The following is a 16567-nucleotide window of genomic DNA, read 5'->3' on the forward strand; positions in this document are numbered from 1 at the left end:
TTACATGTTTACATCAGTAAGTAGCAGTTGTCATTTGAGCAGAAAACCTGAAATACCACTGGAGAGGACTTCACTTGACTTTATTTTGAAGACAATTCTAGGCTGTGCAGAACATGACTACTCAATATTTTGAATACTTCAACTCAAAACATTCCTTAAGTATCTTTAGACCATCAATTTTAATTTTCCTTAATCTGGCAGGCAGGTTTTTGTCTGAAGTGTTGACCTTTGATATGTTTTCTAGGATTTGGGAAAGGGAGTTTCTTGTACAGCTTAACATTATCTGTTTGAGTTCAGAGTCAGAACTTTGTGAAAAATAAGGTGTGTGATTGTAAATTTTCACAACAATCACAGCAGTAAAAATGTTGTTAAAAGTGTTAATGTGATTACTTGATCTGATTCCTTTTGAACTCTCAAAATCAGTCTGTGAAAGGCAGAATGGTGTGCATTTTGCCTTGTAAAAACAATGGAAAAAGAGTTCTGTGGGTTTCTTAAGTAAATGCCAATTACTGTTTGACTTTCATTCAGCTGAATGTCTGTCTTTGGCTTGATGCTAACATTGATAGGCTGGGTAGGTTGGCTGTACATGGTGCTCTCTAGTATTCCACTATCTGCAGTACCTCACTGCCTATTTTCCTGAATACGTAAAGCTGTTTGTTTTTACGTAATACATTTTAGCGGTTTTGTTCAAGAGAGAAAGGGGATGTTTTTTCTTTTAGTATAGGCCACCTGTCTGAGCTACAGTACTTTTGCTATTTGTAGCTGTCTGCTTGCTATTACAGGAAAAAAAACTACCCAGAATAAAGGCAATTGCCATATACACATAGTTATTTGTATATTGCATCATAACCCTGCTTCTTCGAATGTCATCTGTTTTCCATATATATGTTGCTTCCATGCAAAAGTATGACACACTGTTTTAGTTTTTCATCTCTTTATAGAGTGTGGCTTGTGCAATGCCCCACTCTCTATTTGAAAGGGCAGCATGTCTGGATGATGTGATGTATGAACATGTTGTTTTATTCATGTCACAAGGCATGGTTCTGTGTTGATGAAAAATTATTTCAAAAGCAGTACGAAAATATCACTGAGTGCAGTTTGTCTATCGAATTCAACTATACTGAAGATTATTATGTGCAACAGAAGATTAGTTGTTGCTGGTGACTAGAGATCTTTCCAGTCTTGCCTCTTGTTTCTCTTCTTTTTCATTCCTGGCACTGAAGCAGAGTTACGTTTCTATTATGGATGATAAATACACGTCTGACAGTATGCCTTTAGAACTTATGTAGAGATATGTCTTGGCAATAGTACTGGAAATCATCACAAAAAGTGAAGAGTGACTTTTTCCAGTTGTAATGACAGGAGGATTTTTACAAACGTGGTGATGGATTAAAGAGTAGGTTTGTTTATTGCAAATTGCTCTTGTGCCTGTTTGGTTCCTTTTGGCAATAAGAAGATGGCCCCTTTGTTTCATACACTTAGCAGTGTTTCTGCTGTATATATATCTGGGGTTTTGCTTCATCTTAAAGAAAGGATCTGTGCACTTATTCAGATGGGGCAGAGGTAGCTGGGAAGGACCTGGGTTGTTAAGTGAGGCCAAGACAAAACTTGAAACAGCAGAGTTGACAGAAAAGCCATTTTGGAAATCATGAGAAGGTAATTGTTGTATCAGTCTGCTGCTTTTGGTGGTAATTGCCACTTTTCTAGATGCACAAACAGCTATTAGAATAAAGAGGCATCATGCAGCAGTCATGGTAGGAACTGGTTAACTGGGGGAGAGCACTAAAGCTTCTTAAGCCAGCTTTGCTGTGAAATAATGTTGGCAATTACATCCTCAGTTTTGTTGTTTTTGTTGTTTAGAGTGCAGCCATGCAAAAATGAATCAGTGAAATGTCTCAGGCTACAAAAAAAATTGCTTCTTCTCCAAAAATATGTTTTTCTGTATTTTTCATTGTACAATGTAGAGCATTGGCACAACAAAGGGGATCGAATCTCTGATATAGCAAAAACCATCAGGATGGGATAGGAATCTCTTCAACTGACTATTCAATGGAGAAACCATAATATGGTACTGCAACTGCAGGCAAACCTGCAGCCAGTCAAGACACTCTTAGCTCATTGCTGTTGGGTCAGTCTTGGGGAAGTCTTCCTACCTCAGTTCGTTTTCAGATTTTATTATTCTCAGCCAGGCACTGGGCAGTGATTTGCCTTGTTTCAGCTGTCACAAAACAGGTACTAACTGTGGCATTTTTAGATTCCAGAATTTGACAACTTATACCTGGACATGAATGGTATTATACATCAGTGTTCACATCCCAATGATGATGATGTTCACTTCAGAATCTCAGAAGATAAGATTTTTGCTGATATTTTTCACTATTTGGAAGTACTATTTCGCATTATTAAACCAAGGAAGGTTTTCTTCATGGCAGTTGATGGAGTAGCTCCAAGAGCAAAAATGAATCAGCAGCGTGGGAGACGCTTTAGGTGAGAATATTTGTTCTTGCTCTGTCTTCAAGATAATAAACACTTTTAGAAAAACAAACAAACATGGAGTTAAATGTATGCAGTTAAATGTAAAATAAATTCTGAGTAGTCATGACATTGACAGTAGATATAATTTTTAGTTAAGTGAAAGTAACTGCCTATAAAATGTTGATTCTTAAAATCATGATTCAAAAAAAGGAAGTTTGCTCATTATGTTAGATTTTTTTCCCTCTCTGTATGAGTTTTTGGAGATTTGGGTTTTTTTCTATGAAATTTTCTGTGGAATAAATCTGCAGTGGTGCTCTTGAAGATATCCTTGGTGGCTTAATACCTTAAGCATTCTTTGGCATTTATGAATGCTATTTCTAAAGAGACCTTTTTTGGTCACTACAACTAAATGTTATTTGACAGTCATAGAAGGAAAAGAGAAGTTCTGAAGGAAAAAATGAAATAGGATTGAGAAAAGGAAAACAATTTTTAAATTGTATAGGAGAAGAGTACAGTAAACCGTTTTAAGACACTGGTATTTTTTCTTTTCCTCCTTCAAAAGGTGTTTGTAGAATCCTTGGCCAAGAAAGGCTAGGGTGATTTTGTTTTTCTCCATTACTGATGAAGAGAAGTTGTTAGATCTGGGTGGTATTCCAAAGTTTCCTCTTTGTTTAAACTCGTTACTAAGTTGTATGCTCTTTATTGGTCTGGAATAGCATTTTCAAATATTCCAAGTATTCCCATTGTTTCAGCGTTCATTTTCTTTCATTATGATCAGTCACTGAGTGATTTTCTTGATAAGCTAAATATTAACAGTATCTGAGTAATGACAGGTTATCATCATTACTGGAAAAAAAGGAGCTATTTTTGAGTCTTCAGTTGCACCAGAGACAAGGTAAACTGTTCTTAGGTGTTAAATTTCCTCTTTTTTTTTTAAATACTCTTCCAAAAAGCAACCATATGTATTTTGTTGGGAAAACTGTACTTAGGGTAGATTTGAAAAAGTTGATTTCTTCCCTCCTCCACCCCACCCACCTTTTTTTTTTTTTTTTTTTTTTAAGGTCAGCAAAAGAGGCAGAGGACAAAATAAAAAAGGCCTTAGAAAAAGGAGAAACTCTCCCTACAGAAGCCAGATTTGACTCTAATTGTATTACACCAGGTAAGATAATCTATTAATTAATTCCAAAGCATAAATGTAAAAATAAAAACTTACGTTTTAATTATTTTCCCATCCAAAAGCTTTTTTTTCTTTTTTCAGTTAGGGGGCAGAATTTATAAAGGTCTCAAGTAAGCTGGGAATGCAGGTCTGAATAACTTCTAATAGTCTCACTCTAGAAATATTTTACATCACTATGGAAAAAATGAAACCTCATTTTAAAATAACAGACAACCCTTTATCTCTGGCAGAAGTTGTTTTTCTTGCTATTTTCCACTAATACCTATGATACGTAAATGCAATCTTGAATGACTAGTCAAATGTTTTGTATGTAACTCCTAGATTTCTGTTTTCAGGAACTGAATTCATGGCCAGATTGCACGAACATCTTAAATACTTTGTAAATATGAAGATTTCCACAGACAAATCCTGGCAAGGAGTAACAGTCTACTTATCAGGCCATGAGGTCATTGTATTCTGTTAATGATTTATTTAAAATAAATTCTTATTTTATAGCAAAATGATTACTGATGAACTCTGTTTTTGTATGCAGACTCCAGGGGAAGGGGAACATAAAATTATGGAGTTCATCAGATCAGAAAAAGCAAAGCCCCATCATGATCCAAACACAAGGCACTGTCTCTATGGTTTAGATGCTGACTTGGTATGTGGAGCTAATACAAATAACAAACATCTGTAAATGTTTTGTTCCTTCAAATGTCTTTCACATATTGTAAGTGCATATAGTTCTAAAATGTTATTAAACAAGCACATAATTTTTTATTCCTGCAAGCTTTTGAATTTGTAAAGAAACAGAACAAACAGCAAAATTTCTTGATATTTCTCATATCTTGAATAACAGTTTTTAAATGGCATAAAACCCTTCTAATATCTCTTTGTAACAGATTATGCTGGGATTAACAAGTCATGAAGCACACTTTGCACTCTTAAGAGAAGAAGTCAGATTTGGTGGTAAAAAATCTCAAAGGTGAACTGATTTTAACCATCTTCTTCCATATATGATGAAATTAGATTCAAAAGATGCAGGGTCATCAAAACAATTTTTAATTGATTGCATATTTAATTATAAAATCATAGGTTACTGTTTGTTAGAAAAAATATGAATTTTGAGAAACCAGCTTGTTATGCGTATGAATTAGTTAACAAGGGAAAATGATTGTTGTTAGGGCACCTGGTAAAAATCCTTAGAGCTTTGGTGTGTTGCGTTTCTTGCTTCATACTCTGAATGGAGCAGCCCAGGCTGTACTGACACTGTTTCCATAATTGTCTTATAAATTTTTAAAGCAACCTCTGTATACATCTCTGAGGTTTTGTGCATGCAAGCAAATTACTCTAATAATTACTACTAATAAAGTATCTTCAAGCGGCTGGCTAGATGCTCCTGTTCTGGGTTTGCCCATTTGAACTAACCTGTAGGTTATCATCAGTCAGAATAAAGCATTTTATTCCAGAAGTGTGCATGCATGTGGAGGTATTCTGAAGTAATAAAAATATTTATTTAAAACAGTTACTGTGGCTAGTTTCCTTCTTTGATATACCTTAGGCCTGCTTTTGGTGGACAAAATGGTGGCAGTGGGAGATAAACAAAGAAATAATCTTCTTTGCTTCATAAAGGCTCTTGGACACTATGGTGATAAGTCATGTGACTGTTTAGTTAAATACATCAGTCTTCCTGATGCATCAATATTATTATTGCCAAGGGCATATGATAAACATTGGAAATAAGTATTAGTTTCATTGTCTTCCACAGTCCTTTTTCACTAATGCTGGTGAAGCCTGTCATGTTTTGTTGATGATGTTGGCATGTAAAGTTCAAACTTAGGTTTTAAGAACGTTAAAACTTAGATTTTAAAAGAACGTAAATCACATCAAAGGAAAATGTCCTTTTCTCTCTGTTCTTTTAGTAAAAGACTATTGAAGACAACCTTTTGTTGGGTGAATTGAATAAAATATGAAATGAAAAGGCAAGATCTCCTCGTAGCACTTTTTCCCTCAAGCATTGCTTTGTGTATGTCCTGTTTTGTATCTGGAGAAAATTGCTCATTACAGGAATTTACTCTGCAACTTATTAAAAGCCTGTCAAATGCAGTTCTCCATTACCTTCTGTCAATATTGTCATTTTTGAGTATTTTATTGATGGAAAATTTGAAAATATTAAAAATTATTTACAAATTGATGTCTGTCTCTCAGCAACTTCTTAGTTGAGAGAAATTTTGTTTTGGATCAGGATTTTCAGGTCCAGTGACATGAAAAATAAAGGGCTAAAGGAAAAGCCTTACAGGATCAACCTGGATTTTCCAGAATTCTTTAATATTAATTTTAATGTTATGTTAAAGTTAAAATTCTGGAAAATTACTTTTAAAGTGACTTGAGTTGGGTCTGATATTCCAGCCAAGGGTAGCTCAGGCTTGGCTTTAGTACTCTTCATATACATTTGGTTTTCACGCACGTTATCTGCAGAGAGCTTCGGACAATGTACAGTATGTATAGGTGTGTATGCACACACAGCTGCTTAGGCTGGCTTTTCCTTTGGAGGTGGTCTTAGCTAGTTATAATATCTACAAGTTGAAATAGTCCTTCCCAATTCAAAATATATCAAAGTCTTCAGCTTGCTAATCTTAATATCCTTTTGGCTTAGGTTTTAGCTAATTTTTGCGAAAAGAAGGAAAAAAGAATATATACTGATTTACTTATGCCAGAGACTAATAGTAGGTTTGTCATTTTGCCCTGTAATACCATGTTTTGAAGCCACTAAATTATGCATTTGGAGCATAGTTTCAAATTGAGCATATTCTTTTTTTAAAGCAGAAGTTCAAAGGATTGAGAATTTCAATGCATATACAACCTAGACAGTTTATACGTGAATCTGTGTGCTCTGTATGTACTCAGACTAGTTCTACAATATAAGAAAAAGTATATTGATTCTGATACAAAGTTATAGGTGAGGTTGTCCCTTGTTTTGGACAATGGGACAATTACTTAGCAGCTAGTTACAGCAACACAGAACTCAGCAAAGCTGCTGAGCTTTCTGTAAACTAGCTATTTCCATACAGTGCAGTCACATGTGCTGTTTAGAGGATTCTAAGGCAAAATTTTATAGACTCAAAACATTAATCATAAAATAAATGCAAACATTTATACATTATGTCTTCTGAAAAAATATAATCCTCGTATAGTTACTTGTTTTTAGATAACTTCGAACTTATTAAATACTCATGTTGAAAGTGTTTATAAATAATTGACTTACTGCTTTGAATAATTTACAGAGCATGTGCGCCAGAGGAAACCACATTTCACTTACTACACTTATCACTAATGAGAGAATATATTGATTACGAATTTTCACCAGTAAAAGTAAGTTCTAATGGATCTGTGAGTGAAAAGTGTGTGAAGGCTTTGTATATAAACTTGATCATTAAAATGTCCTTTTTTTTTCCCCTCTACCCCCAGGACAAAATTTCCTTTGAATATGATATTGAAAGGATAATAGATGATTGGATCTTAATGGGTTTCCTTGTAGGAAATGATTTTATCCCTCATCTACCTCATTTACATATTAATCATGATGCACTGCCGCTACTTTATAGAACATACATGGCTATCTTGCCAGAACTTGGAGGTAAGTAGGAGCAAAAAAATGACTAAGGAGAAGTATAGCCATAGAGCAAGTTAAGATTAAGTGGAAAGGTTAAATTTAAGCACCATCTTACTAATATTACAATAATGTTTGATAATTCTTGCTGAAGTACAGTTTTAATCAAAAGCTAATTTGTTCTTTTCCAGTCTTCAGCTGTCTCCATGACTATTTGCATTTTTGAAAATGCTGTTCTTCACTGTTGTTTTTTTTCAGTAATAATGAAACAGAACCAGATAAAGAATGGGAAAGAACAAAAGCATCACTGAACTTAGCTCTGTTGTCTCATACACTTCTAATAGGGTCTCTGAAGGATATCAAATCTTGTAATTTACCACAGGGTTATTGTGCAATGCACCACTCTTAGTAGTAGTTTAAAAAAAACCCCTGCTTTTGCTTTCTTCTAGAGTGGTTTTCACAAAATAAGTACATCTTCAAGCACTGTTTGTTCAGTATGCTGGTTGAGAAAGCGAAGGTGAATACGCGCACTTCTGCAATATGTAGAACTGTTGCATTTTCTTTCTGTTAAGAGAATCAGTTTAGTATGGTTGCATGTCATATACTAAGATGGTTTTTAGAGGACACTGGGTGGATAGTGGATGAAGAATAACAGGTATGTAGAATTAAAGTATAAAGAACTATAGTCTCTTGGTTTTATTCAGAGAGGGATCTTACAGGAGTGTGGAAACCAACGTGTAGACAGTATTGTTTCCCTTTTTTGTTAAAATATTATGAAGGAGTTTGGTGGGAACAATAAGTTCAGTTGTGGAAAATAGAAATGTTAGCACTCCTGCAGTTATATTTATTCATCTTCATTGTGTTAGAAAATTTAGCACTGTAATATCTTCTTTAGACAGCTAGCAAGATTGCATTGTAATATTTATAGGATTTCTAAATTGCAATTTTAAACCTCATTTAGATTTTATTTTTAAAAAATATATAATTTATTTTCCCAATAGGTTACATAAATGAAAATGGGCATCTGAACTTAAAACGCTTTGAGAAGTATCTCACAAGATTGTCAGATGTGAGTAACTTAGTAATTGCATTATGTAGAAAGGTATAGTCCCTTATACATAAACTCCATATGGTTCCTAAAATATATGATGCAGTTCTAATGAACTGCCAAATGACCATGTTTACAGGTGGTACCATCGGCTGTTTTATCTTGGGATTCAATCAGTTGTCACCTGATCTTATAAGAGGAGGAAAACTGGAGTAATTTGCATTATATGTTAACCAGCACTGAGTAAGGATTCATAGTAGAATCATAGTCCTCATTTTCCATTGACTAATGAACAGCAATACAGAGCAAAGTGTTCTGCAGGCAGCATTATCCTTTGTTTCCCCTGCTTGTCTGAATTTTAACTCTTAAATTTCTTATGGGTGGAAGGTGTGTTTGTAGATGGTGGAGTGCAATATTTTTTGCAAGCTTTTTATGGAAATTGCTGGTAGAAAGCAGTGAAGTATTAAAGTCTCTCAGAGATGGACGGCAGCATTCTTCATGAACCAATACTAACTGGCATTCAGGAGGCAATCCTGTTAAGTGCTCTGCAGTAATCCCATCCTAGAGATGAGAGATGGTGTAGAGCAATTCATATAGAAATGGAAGTGCCACGGCCATTTGCTAAACTTCAAAGAAGAAAATTTATCTCCTACCCCTACTTCTACCTGAAAATCTTAAGACAGGGCTGACCTATTAAAGTGTTAGGTATGTTGCACAAGACTATATTGCTCAGACCCTATATACCTCTATTGTTTGTAGAACTGATACTGAAGGTTAAAAGTTATTAACTCTTTTTGTTACATATTGCTACCTAACTGAAAGAAAATAGGACTTGGGTATATGTTATATATTACCAAGAAAAAAGGTTGATCATGTTAATCTGTTAGATTAGTTGTAGCTCTAGGACAAAAAATTTGTGTAGTAGTGGCTCTGGATGTAGTCTAAAGCACTTACTAAAAAACGTTGTTAATTTAACGGTCTATATTGAGTTGTCCCTCAAGTATTTCTAAATTAACTTTAATCTTTCTGTGCAGTTTGATCGTGAACACTTCAGTGAAGTCTTTGTAGACTTAAAGTGGTTTGAAAGTAAAGTAGGCAATAAATACCTCAACGAGGCAGCTGGTATTGCAGCAGAAGAGGCCAGAAACAATAAACAAAAGAAACATAAGGTTAGTGTTTTACATGCTTAGTTCTGGAACTAAGAATGTTGTTTTTTCTAGCAAAGTAATAATTTGCCTGCTACAGTAATTTAAATCTCATACAAATTGAATGGCAGAAGTCTGAATTTGTGCTTTTTTGAGATCAAAAAAGTAGTAGAGTGTAACATTTGAGGAATTGCCCATATGCATTGCTGGTCATGAGTGATGAAATGGTTAAGTCAAGGTCAAGTTCTCGTGTTTTTTTTAAATCTTGTAAATCTATAACTTAACTCTTTTTTGACAACTCATCTGCATCTCAACAGTCACAAAGCTTACTCCTGGGTAAATTGTAGTTAAACTTGCTAAGCTTTAAAATTTTACTTCTCAATGCAGAGCCTGCTGGAAGTTTCTTAAATATCTCAGTTACACTGATAGATCATTTATACACACTGATAAATCCATAGTCTTGGTGTTGGCCAACTCTCTTTGGCAATGAATAGATAAACAGCAATTTGATCGGTGTGAGCTATATCAGATCCGTTATCAAACTTGCTGTTCTATACATGACTGAGCAGTGGGCAACAGCATCTTTCTCAGAGAAATCCTTTCTCGTTCTTTTCCCTCTGCCCCACTGTCATGTTTTTTGTTTTTTGTTGTTTTTTTCCTGGTGCATATTGGCTGTCCTTCAATATATGCCTTACAGTGGTCGTGTTTTTTGTTGACAGAAACAGTAGCAGTAGGAAATTCCTTCAATTTAATCTGTCATCACATATCATTGTCCTTCGCTTTAGTGCAGTTGGAGATTCGTGAGAGCAAGATGTTAGCTCTTCCCATGATAAGATGTGCTGTATTCTGTTTTGTTTTCTTATTTGCCACAGAAGTTTGGAGTAGCTGTATAGTATTAGCTAGCCATCTTGACTGATCCTTTGAATGGCAGTGACAGTCAGGAACTTGCCTATCTCAGGTACAGGGGAAGAGGGCCTATATAATGACTCTGCTTATTGAAAGCTACTCAGAATGCTATACACAAGAGTATGTAGCATAAGAATTAAGTGAATATTTTGCCTGTATGAGTCTGTAAAACATTCCTGCTGCCCTTATTTCCCACAAAAGCTATTTAAACTCTTTAAAATGTGGTGATTTAAAAAAAAAGTTAAAACACAAAGGTGGTTGGGATTTTATTTGAGACTGCTCTTTCATCTGATGTGTATGGATAGAATCATTTTCTTCAGGCAATTGCCAGGGAAGGAAATGTAGGGTTTTTTAGGAGATAATATTAAATAATACATATTAAATAATAATTAGAGATATACATCTTGATTGCAGTCTTTTGAGTTGCAGAATATATGGTTATGAATTAGGTATGTGTGTATTTATCCTGTATTTTTCCTTCATCTCAAATATTCATTTAATAGGCTCAGGAAAATTCTATATGTTTGGCTGCTTTAGAAAAAAATGAAGATGAAGTTGTGACCTCTAAAAGTAAGTGCAAATTATTCCATATGCATATAACAAAAACTTGTTAATTTATATATATGGATTCGGAAGATCTATAAATGTTTCAGATCAGAGACAGCCTTAATGTAAATGAAATGGTTGGGTAGCCAGCTATTGGGAAATGGAAGTGCACATCACTGGCTTCTGGTAAGAGGGTGTGGGGCTAAAGCCTTTGAAGTGCTTCTTACCTGCCCAGTATTTCCATGCTTAATTTAAAGGAGTGAATGAGTAAATCTTAAACAATGGTTTTTTTTAATTATTTGCCTAGGCGTTTTGCTATATGGGTTGGGATAAATGAACAGATTTGCTGATTTAGAGTTTTGTATGGTTTTAGGGGTGTTGATTGTGTTTTTAAGCACACTCCACTTGTAAGAAATATCTTTTGCTCATATGGTGAGTGTGATGTCACAGATGTATAAATATTGTTCAGTGATATAAGACAATGTTGTCAGAAAATAGTTTTAAAACATTTAAAATTAAAAATTAGTTAACAGTTTATGTTCTCTTACTCTTCTCTGTTCTTATAAATAGGCTACAGAAGGGGTTGCCTGTCTTTACTTAAAACAAAAAAAATCCAGACTTTCTCCAGATAGTTTCAGTTTGATTGTTTTGTGTTACTTTCTGTACAAGGAAAGAACAAGCACTTTAACTGAATTGAGGAATAAAGTTAAAGCATCAAATAAAAACTAAACATCTTGAAACCTGATTGTAGTAGAAAAGTTAATGCTAAGCCAGTTTTTCATGACTCCTTTTCTAGATGTGTTGGAAGATGAACCAGAAGATGATGATCTTTTTGAAACTGAGTTTAGGCAATACAAGAGAACTTACTACATGACTAAGATGGGTGTAGAAGTAGTTTCTGAGTAAGTCTATGCTGAACTACTTTTTTTTTAAACACCAAAGACAAGTCTTTCCATATATGTAACATAAGTCAGAATATGCATCCATGCTGAAGGCAGAAGAGAACTCTTGGCAGTGTGCTGTAGCTGTGATGCTTCTGGCTATTGCAAGAAGAGATGCAAGTCAGGTTTTCGTAACAAGTATTTAAGGGCCAGAGAGAAAGAGTCCATTAATATCGAATGGTCTAGAAAGCTGTGTGTTTGTTAGATTCCCAGAGTGCTCTACCTTCATTCCTATGTACAAAGAGGCAAGTAATTTTTATATACTATTGAAGGTAAGAACAACTAATACTTGTCCTTTTTGTTTAAGTGACTTCTTGGCTGATCAAGCTGAATGTTATGTCCAAGCAATACAATGGATTTTGCATTATTATTACCATGGAGTTCAGTCGTGGAGCTGGTAAGAAAAATGCAAATTTCACCTTGTATGTTGGGAACATTTAATGTAGTTCTGCTTATTTCTGATCTGTAAACACTGCACTACTGTGATTAACTCAAATAACTTAGCAGTTTTTCTTCTGTAGGTATTATCCTTATCATTATGCACCTTATCTGTCAGATATTCGCAACATCAGTGAACTCAAAATCAAATTTGAACTGGGAAAACCTTTCATGCCATTTGAACAGCTTCTTGCTGTACTTCCAGCAGCTAGTAAAGATTTGTTACCTAAATGTTACCAGGTAGGGTTTGGAATTAAAGTGTATTCATCTATCATTTTCTGGTTTTATTGTTTGCTTTATTTTGAAGTAATTGCATTTTGATATTTTTACATGTCGCCTTAGTTATGTTCTACCTGTAAATTTAGGTGTATGGTTAAATATTTCTACTTCTTACTGTCCTTCAGACATTGTGATGTAAGTTAATGAATACAAAATTTTGAACTCCCGAAGTAATTTCTGAATAGAACAGTTAAACAATAACTGTTTAGTTCCTCTTTGGGCTTGAGTTGGCTTTAGTATCAAACTTCCTCTATCTCTTCCTGGAATTAGTGTTAAATTGTCTGTGAAATTGTTTGATTCCTCTATTGTGTTTTTCTAGCATTTGATGATTAGTCCAGACTCTCCTATTATAGAGTATTATCCACCAGATTTTAAAACTGACCTGAATGGAAAACAGCAAGAATGGGAAGCTGTAGTATTAATCCCATTTATTGATGAGGTGAGTTCTTTTAACATTTGCTATCTATAAAAACTTGCAAACAAACCTCCTGCCAAACTTCTTATTTTATCTACAGTTAGAATTGCAGTTAGATGGAAGTTTCAATTAACACTTGATAAGACTATGGAAAAATATAAATGTTTGTTGCCTGCACATGCTAGATTAAGTTACTGCAAGCAAAACTAGCTTTAATTGGGAAAAGTTTTGAGTAAGGAATATGGGCGTTCTTTTTGTTGTTTTTTCTTGGTTTTAATCAGATAATAGTTTTAGACCTTTTGAAAAAAAAATTCCTATTCCTAAAACCATACAAAAATACAGTGTCTGCAAGTAAAATTTTAGAAAAATTTAAGAAATCTAGTTACAGAAAATCATCTCTTCACATGAGCAGAAGACCTCAAATGCAAATTGGACTATAGAATGTTCAAGACAGGAATAAAATAAACAAATTCTCCTTTTGCATATAGGATAACAATTGTCATGCATTTTTGTCAAACTAAATTTGAGTGCATCAAAGAGAGTGGATGAAAATAAAAGTGCAGATTTGATATTAAGATATAGACAGGTGGTGGTGTGTGTGTGTGTGTGTATTGATTGTTTCCATATGTTGAAATGTTGATGGGGCTTAGTCCTCTCAATAAAGAGGAGAGTTATTTGAATGACCAATATGTGCTTGAAGTTTTTTCAATTGTTATTTTGCAGAATAGAAGAGAATTTTATGGTAGCCTCTAACATCTTTTTAATATTTCTTTGCATGTTAAAAGTAAAAGGCAAAATATAACTAGCACTTTAGAAACGTATTTTCAAAAACGTAATCTTTATCCTCCAAAGGCATTCCACTGTAATTGTCTGCCTTTCCTGGTAGTGGGACATGAGGAAGGGGCAGGCTGCACATAGACAATGATCGTGTTAACCAGAAAAGTGCAGGTATCCACCTTCCTAGGACAGAAGCTTTTGTGCCTATTTTTGTTGCCAGTTTCACCAATGTTAATTTCTTTTAAATTTAGAAACGACTGCTGCAGGCCATGGAATCATGTAATAAGTGCCTAAAAGAAGAGGAGAAACGAAGAAATACTCACAGTGCTTGCTTAATGTACTGGTATGACAAAGATACAGAGTTCAAGTACATGTCACCGTGGCCAGAAAAATTCCCTGCAATAGAAAGGTGTCGTTCCAGGTAATACTGTTATAACTATTTTAGAGTAGACTAAAAATAGTTAGAATACTTTCTCTAGCATTTTAGCCAAAGCTTGTATTTGCAGATACATGCACTGAAAATTTTTGAACATTACATTAAATAGTATTTGTTGTGGACAGCACAGTAAAATTAGTTGTCTCATTTCTTCAAACTTCACTTTGCAAAGCAGATAAACCAAAGTTATGTCAGCAAGAGCACTCGAGAGAGTTATTAAACCTCATATTGGACATGGAGGGTGAAAGACTGGTATAAATACCTGATGGTAGTGGCGATTCATCAGCACACCAATTCCAGACCATTTGTAAACCATTGTAAACGTTTGGATCAGGATCCAGTGCAGAGAATTGAACACAAATGTTTTGTTCATTTTCCTCTCACTGAAAGCAGCCAGCTTTTATTTAGCACTGACTGAGGTGTCAAGACTAAATGGAAATAAAATGTTAGTAGTAACCAAACTTAGACAAAATGATGGAGGAATGGCTGTTGCAAGAATACACTTGGTGAAGAATGAATAGCTATAAAGATGAACGATGCCATGTGTAACCATTGCTAGTTTAGAATTTGAATATAACAATGAATTAAAAGAGCAAGATTGTGACACACTTTAGCTTAAAATTAAGTTTTGTCTTATTCATAAAGAATAGTGTTTTTGCAGAACTAGCATGGGTTTCGTAGTCCTTTGTGCTGGTTTTTACACAAATGGCTCAAATTAATTGCCACCTTATAGGAAAGTCAAAGGCTATGCCAGTTTGTTAAAGTCCAGAAGTGCTTTCTAGAACCAAAGGTGTATGAGCAAAGTTTTTGTAACTTATTTTTTAGGTATAAAACAATTCCTTTGGATGCCTGGCATGTAGAAATAACCCACAATAAAATAACTAAAATAAACAAGAGTGCATTATATTTCTGTGGATTTCCTACTTTAAAGCACATTAAACATAAGGTAAGTGATTTCTCTGCTCTGATATTTTCATTTGTATTTAATAGATTATTACATGAGATTTCAAGTAAGTTTTATGTATTTTTTTTTCTTACCCAGTTCTATCTTAAGAAAAGTGGTGTACAGGTGTTTCAGCAAAGCAGCCATGGAGAAAATATGATGTTAGAAATCATAGTTGATGAGAATTCAAAAGAACAGGTAAGTGCTTGGCTTTTAAAAAATATGCTTGTCATAAAAAGGACAAAATTTGTTAAATAGTAAAATTTGATATTTTGGTTCTTATTGATAATGTATTATAAGAGAAAAATATTTAGGGTAATACTGAAAAGTTTCAAAAAATTAAAAAATCCAGCAAGTATTTCTTAAAGAAAATCTCCTATACTGATTAAATAATTCAAATGAGTGTCTCCAGATTTTTGTAAAATGTGTTTAACTAGTAATGCTTTGATTTCAAAATGCGCTTTAGGTACAACTATGTAAAACTTAATTAATTTTGTCAATGCCATTTATAAGGTAGATGAGTTGACCTCCCATTTCATAAGGTGAAATATAGTTGTATGCCCAAGAATGAGTGAATGAATGAATTGCTGGAGGAAGAACCCTGGAGTTCTTCACTCCCAACCCAAAGTTTAGACCATTAGGTCGGAGTGTTCTCGGCATATGTTTGAAAAATATCAACTGCATTAGTTCACACTGGAAAGTTTTTATTGACTGTTGTGGTCAATAGTGACAAATAAATTTCATTAGGATTAAAATGATAAATTTGTGTGGAGAATATTCTAGAATTCTGGGAATGTGCTGCAACATTTGAATTTGTCCTCACTTCAGAATAGGCAGTCTCCTCCGGAGAGTCTCCAGCGTTTCTGAGCTGTAGCAATCAGCTGCTTTCCTGTATGGCGTTAGTGAGACTCAGTCCTTACTGATAGCTGAAAATGGTATTAAGGGCAAGGAAGCAGAGCCTCCAGGCTAGTACCTCTATTTGATATAGCTGAGTATATAGGTGTATTTTTTCATCAACAAAGCAAACTTATACCTTCACTTAAATGAAACAGCTTGATAGAGGAGTTAGAGGAAAGAGTTGAGGCAGAGACACTGAGAAGCAAAAAGATTTTTTTCAGAATCCTTTGAAGGTTCAGCACTATTTCATAAGTAAAAAAGTCAGGTAGCAAAAGACAAATGCAGGAAAAGAAATGAAAGAAAAAAAAAGATTGGGGGGAAACATGGAATGGAGAGAGGAGGAAAACAAGGACAGAGGAAGGTGAATATTTAAGATACATGGAAAAGGGAATAAGCTAAAATAATAGATTAAAAAGTAGTGCGAATTCACTGGAAAAAGAACATAATGCAAGACTAAAATTACATATGCTAGGAAGGGTAAAAACAGTGTTCGACGTAAGTGCTGCTTCTTTATTGCAGTAAGATACAAAAGTAAAATCTATAATACAATGT

General features: G+C 34.3%; 1 protein-coding gene across 8 annotated transcripts in view; it reads left to right on the forward strand.

Moving 5' to 3' along the window:
• The window catches only part of XRN1 (5'-3' exoribonuclease 1), a 43812-nt gene that overhangs the window by 1950 nt on the left and 25295 nt on the right, over window positions 1–16567 (forward strand). For all 8 annotated transcript variants that reach the window (XR_010390500.1, XR_010390501.1, XR_010390498.1 and 5 more), the window contains exons 2-18: window positions 2255–2487; window positions 3537–3634; window positions 3988–4097; window positions 4185–4295; window positions 4537–4619; window positions 6919–7006; window positions 7103–7271; window positions 8246–8313; window positions 9327–9461; window positions 10847–10913; window positions 11686–11791; window positions 12138–12227; window positions 12352–12508; window positions 12867–12986; window positions 13991–14160; window positions 15001–15121; window positions 15218–15316. Coding sequence is in view for 4 of the 8 variants with exons in the window: in XM_064516853.1 (XP_064372923.1) it covers window positions 2255–2487; window positions 3537–3634; window positions 3988–4097; window positions 4185–4295; window positions 4537–4619; window positions 6919–7006; window positions 7103–7271; window positions 8246–8313; window positions 9327–9461; window positions 10847–10913; window positions 11686–11791; window positions 12138–12227; window positions 12352–12508; window positions 12867–12986; window positions 13991–14160; window positions 15001–15121; window positions 15218–15316 (2025 nt within the window). In the remaining 4 variants the exon portion in view is untranslated. The remainder of the gene's footprint in view (window positions 1–2254; window positions 2488–3536; window positions 3635–3987; window positions 4098–4184; window positions 4296–4536; window positions 4620–6918; window positions 7007–7102; window positions 7272–8245; window positions 8314–9326; window positions 9462–10846; window positions 10914–11685; window positions 11792–12137; window positions 12228–12351; window positions 12509–12866; window positions 12987–13990; window positions 14161–15000; window positions 15122–15217; window positions 15317–16567) is intronic.

This window comes from Dromaius novaehollandiae, chromosome 9 (assembly GCF_036370855.1).
Source record: "Dromaius novaehollandiae isolate bDroNov1 chromosome 9, bDroNov1.hap1, whole genome shotgun sequence".
Taxonomy (NCBI): domain Eukaryota; kingdom Metazoa; phylum Chordata; class Aves; order Casuariiformes; family Dromaiidae; genus Dromaius; species Dromaius novaehollandiae.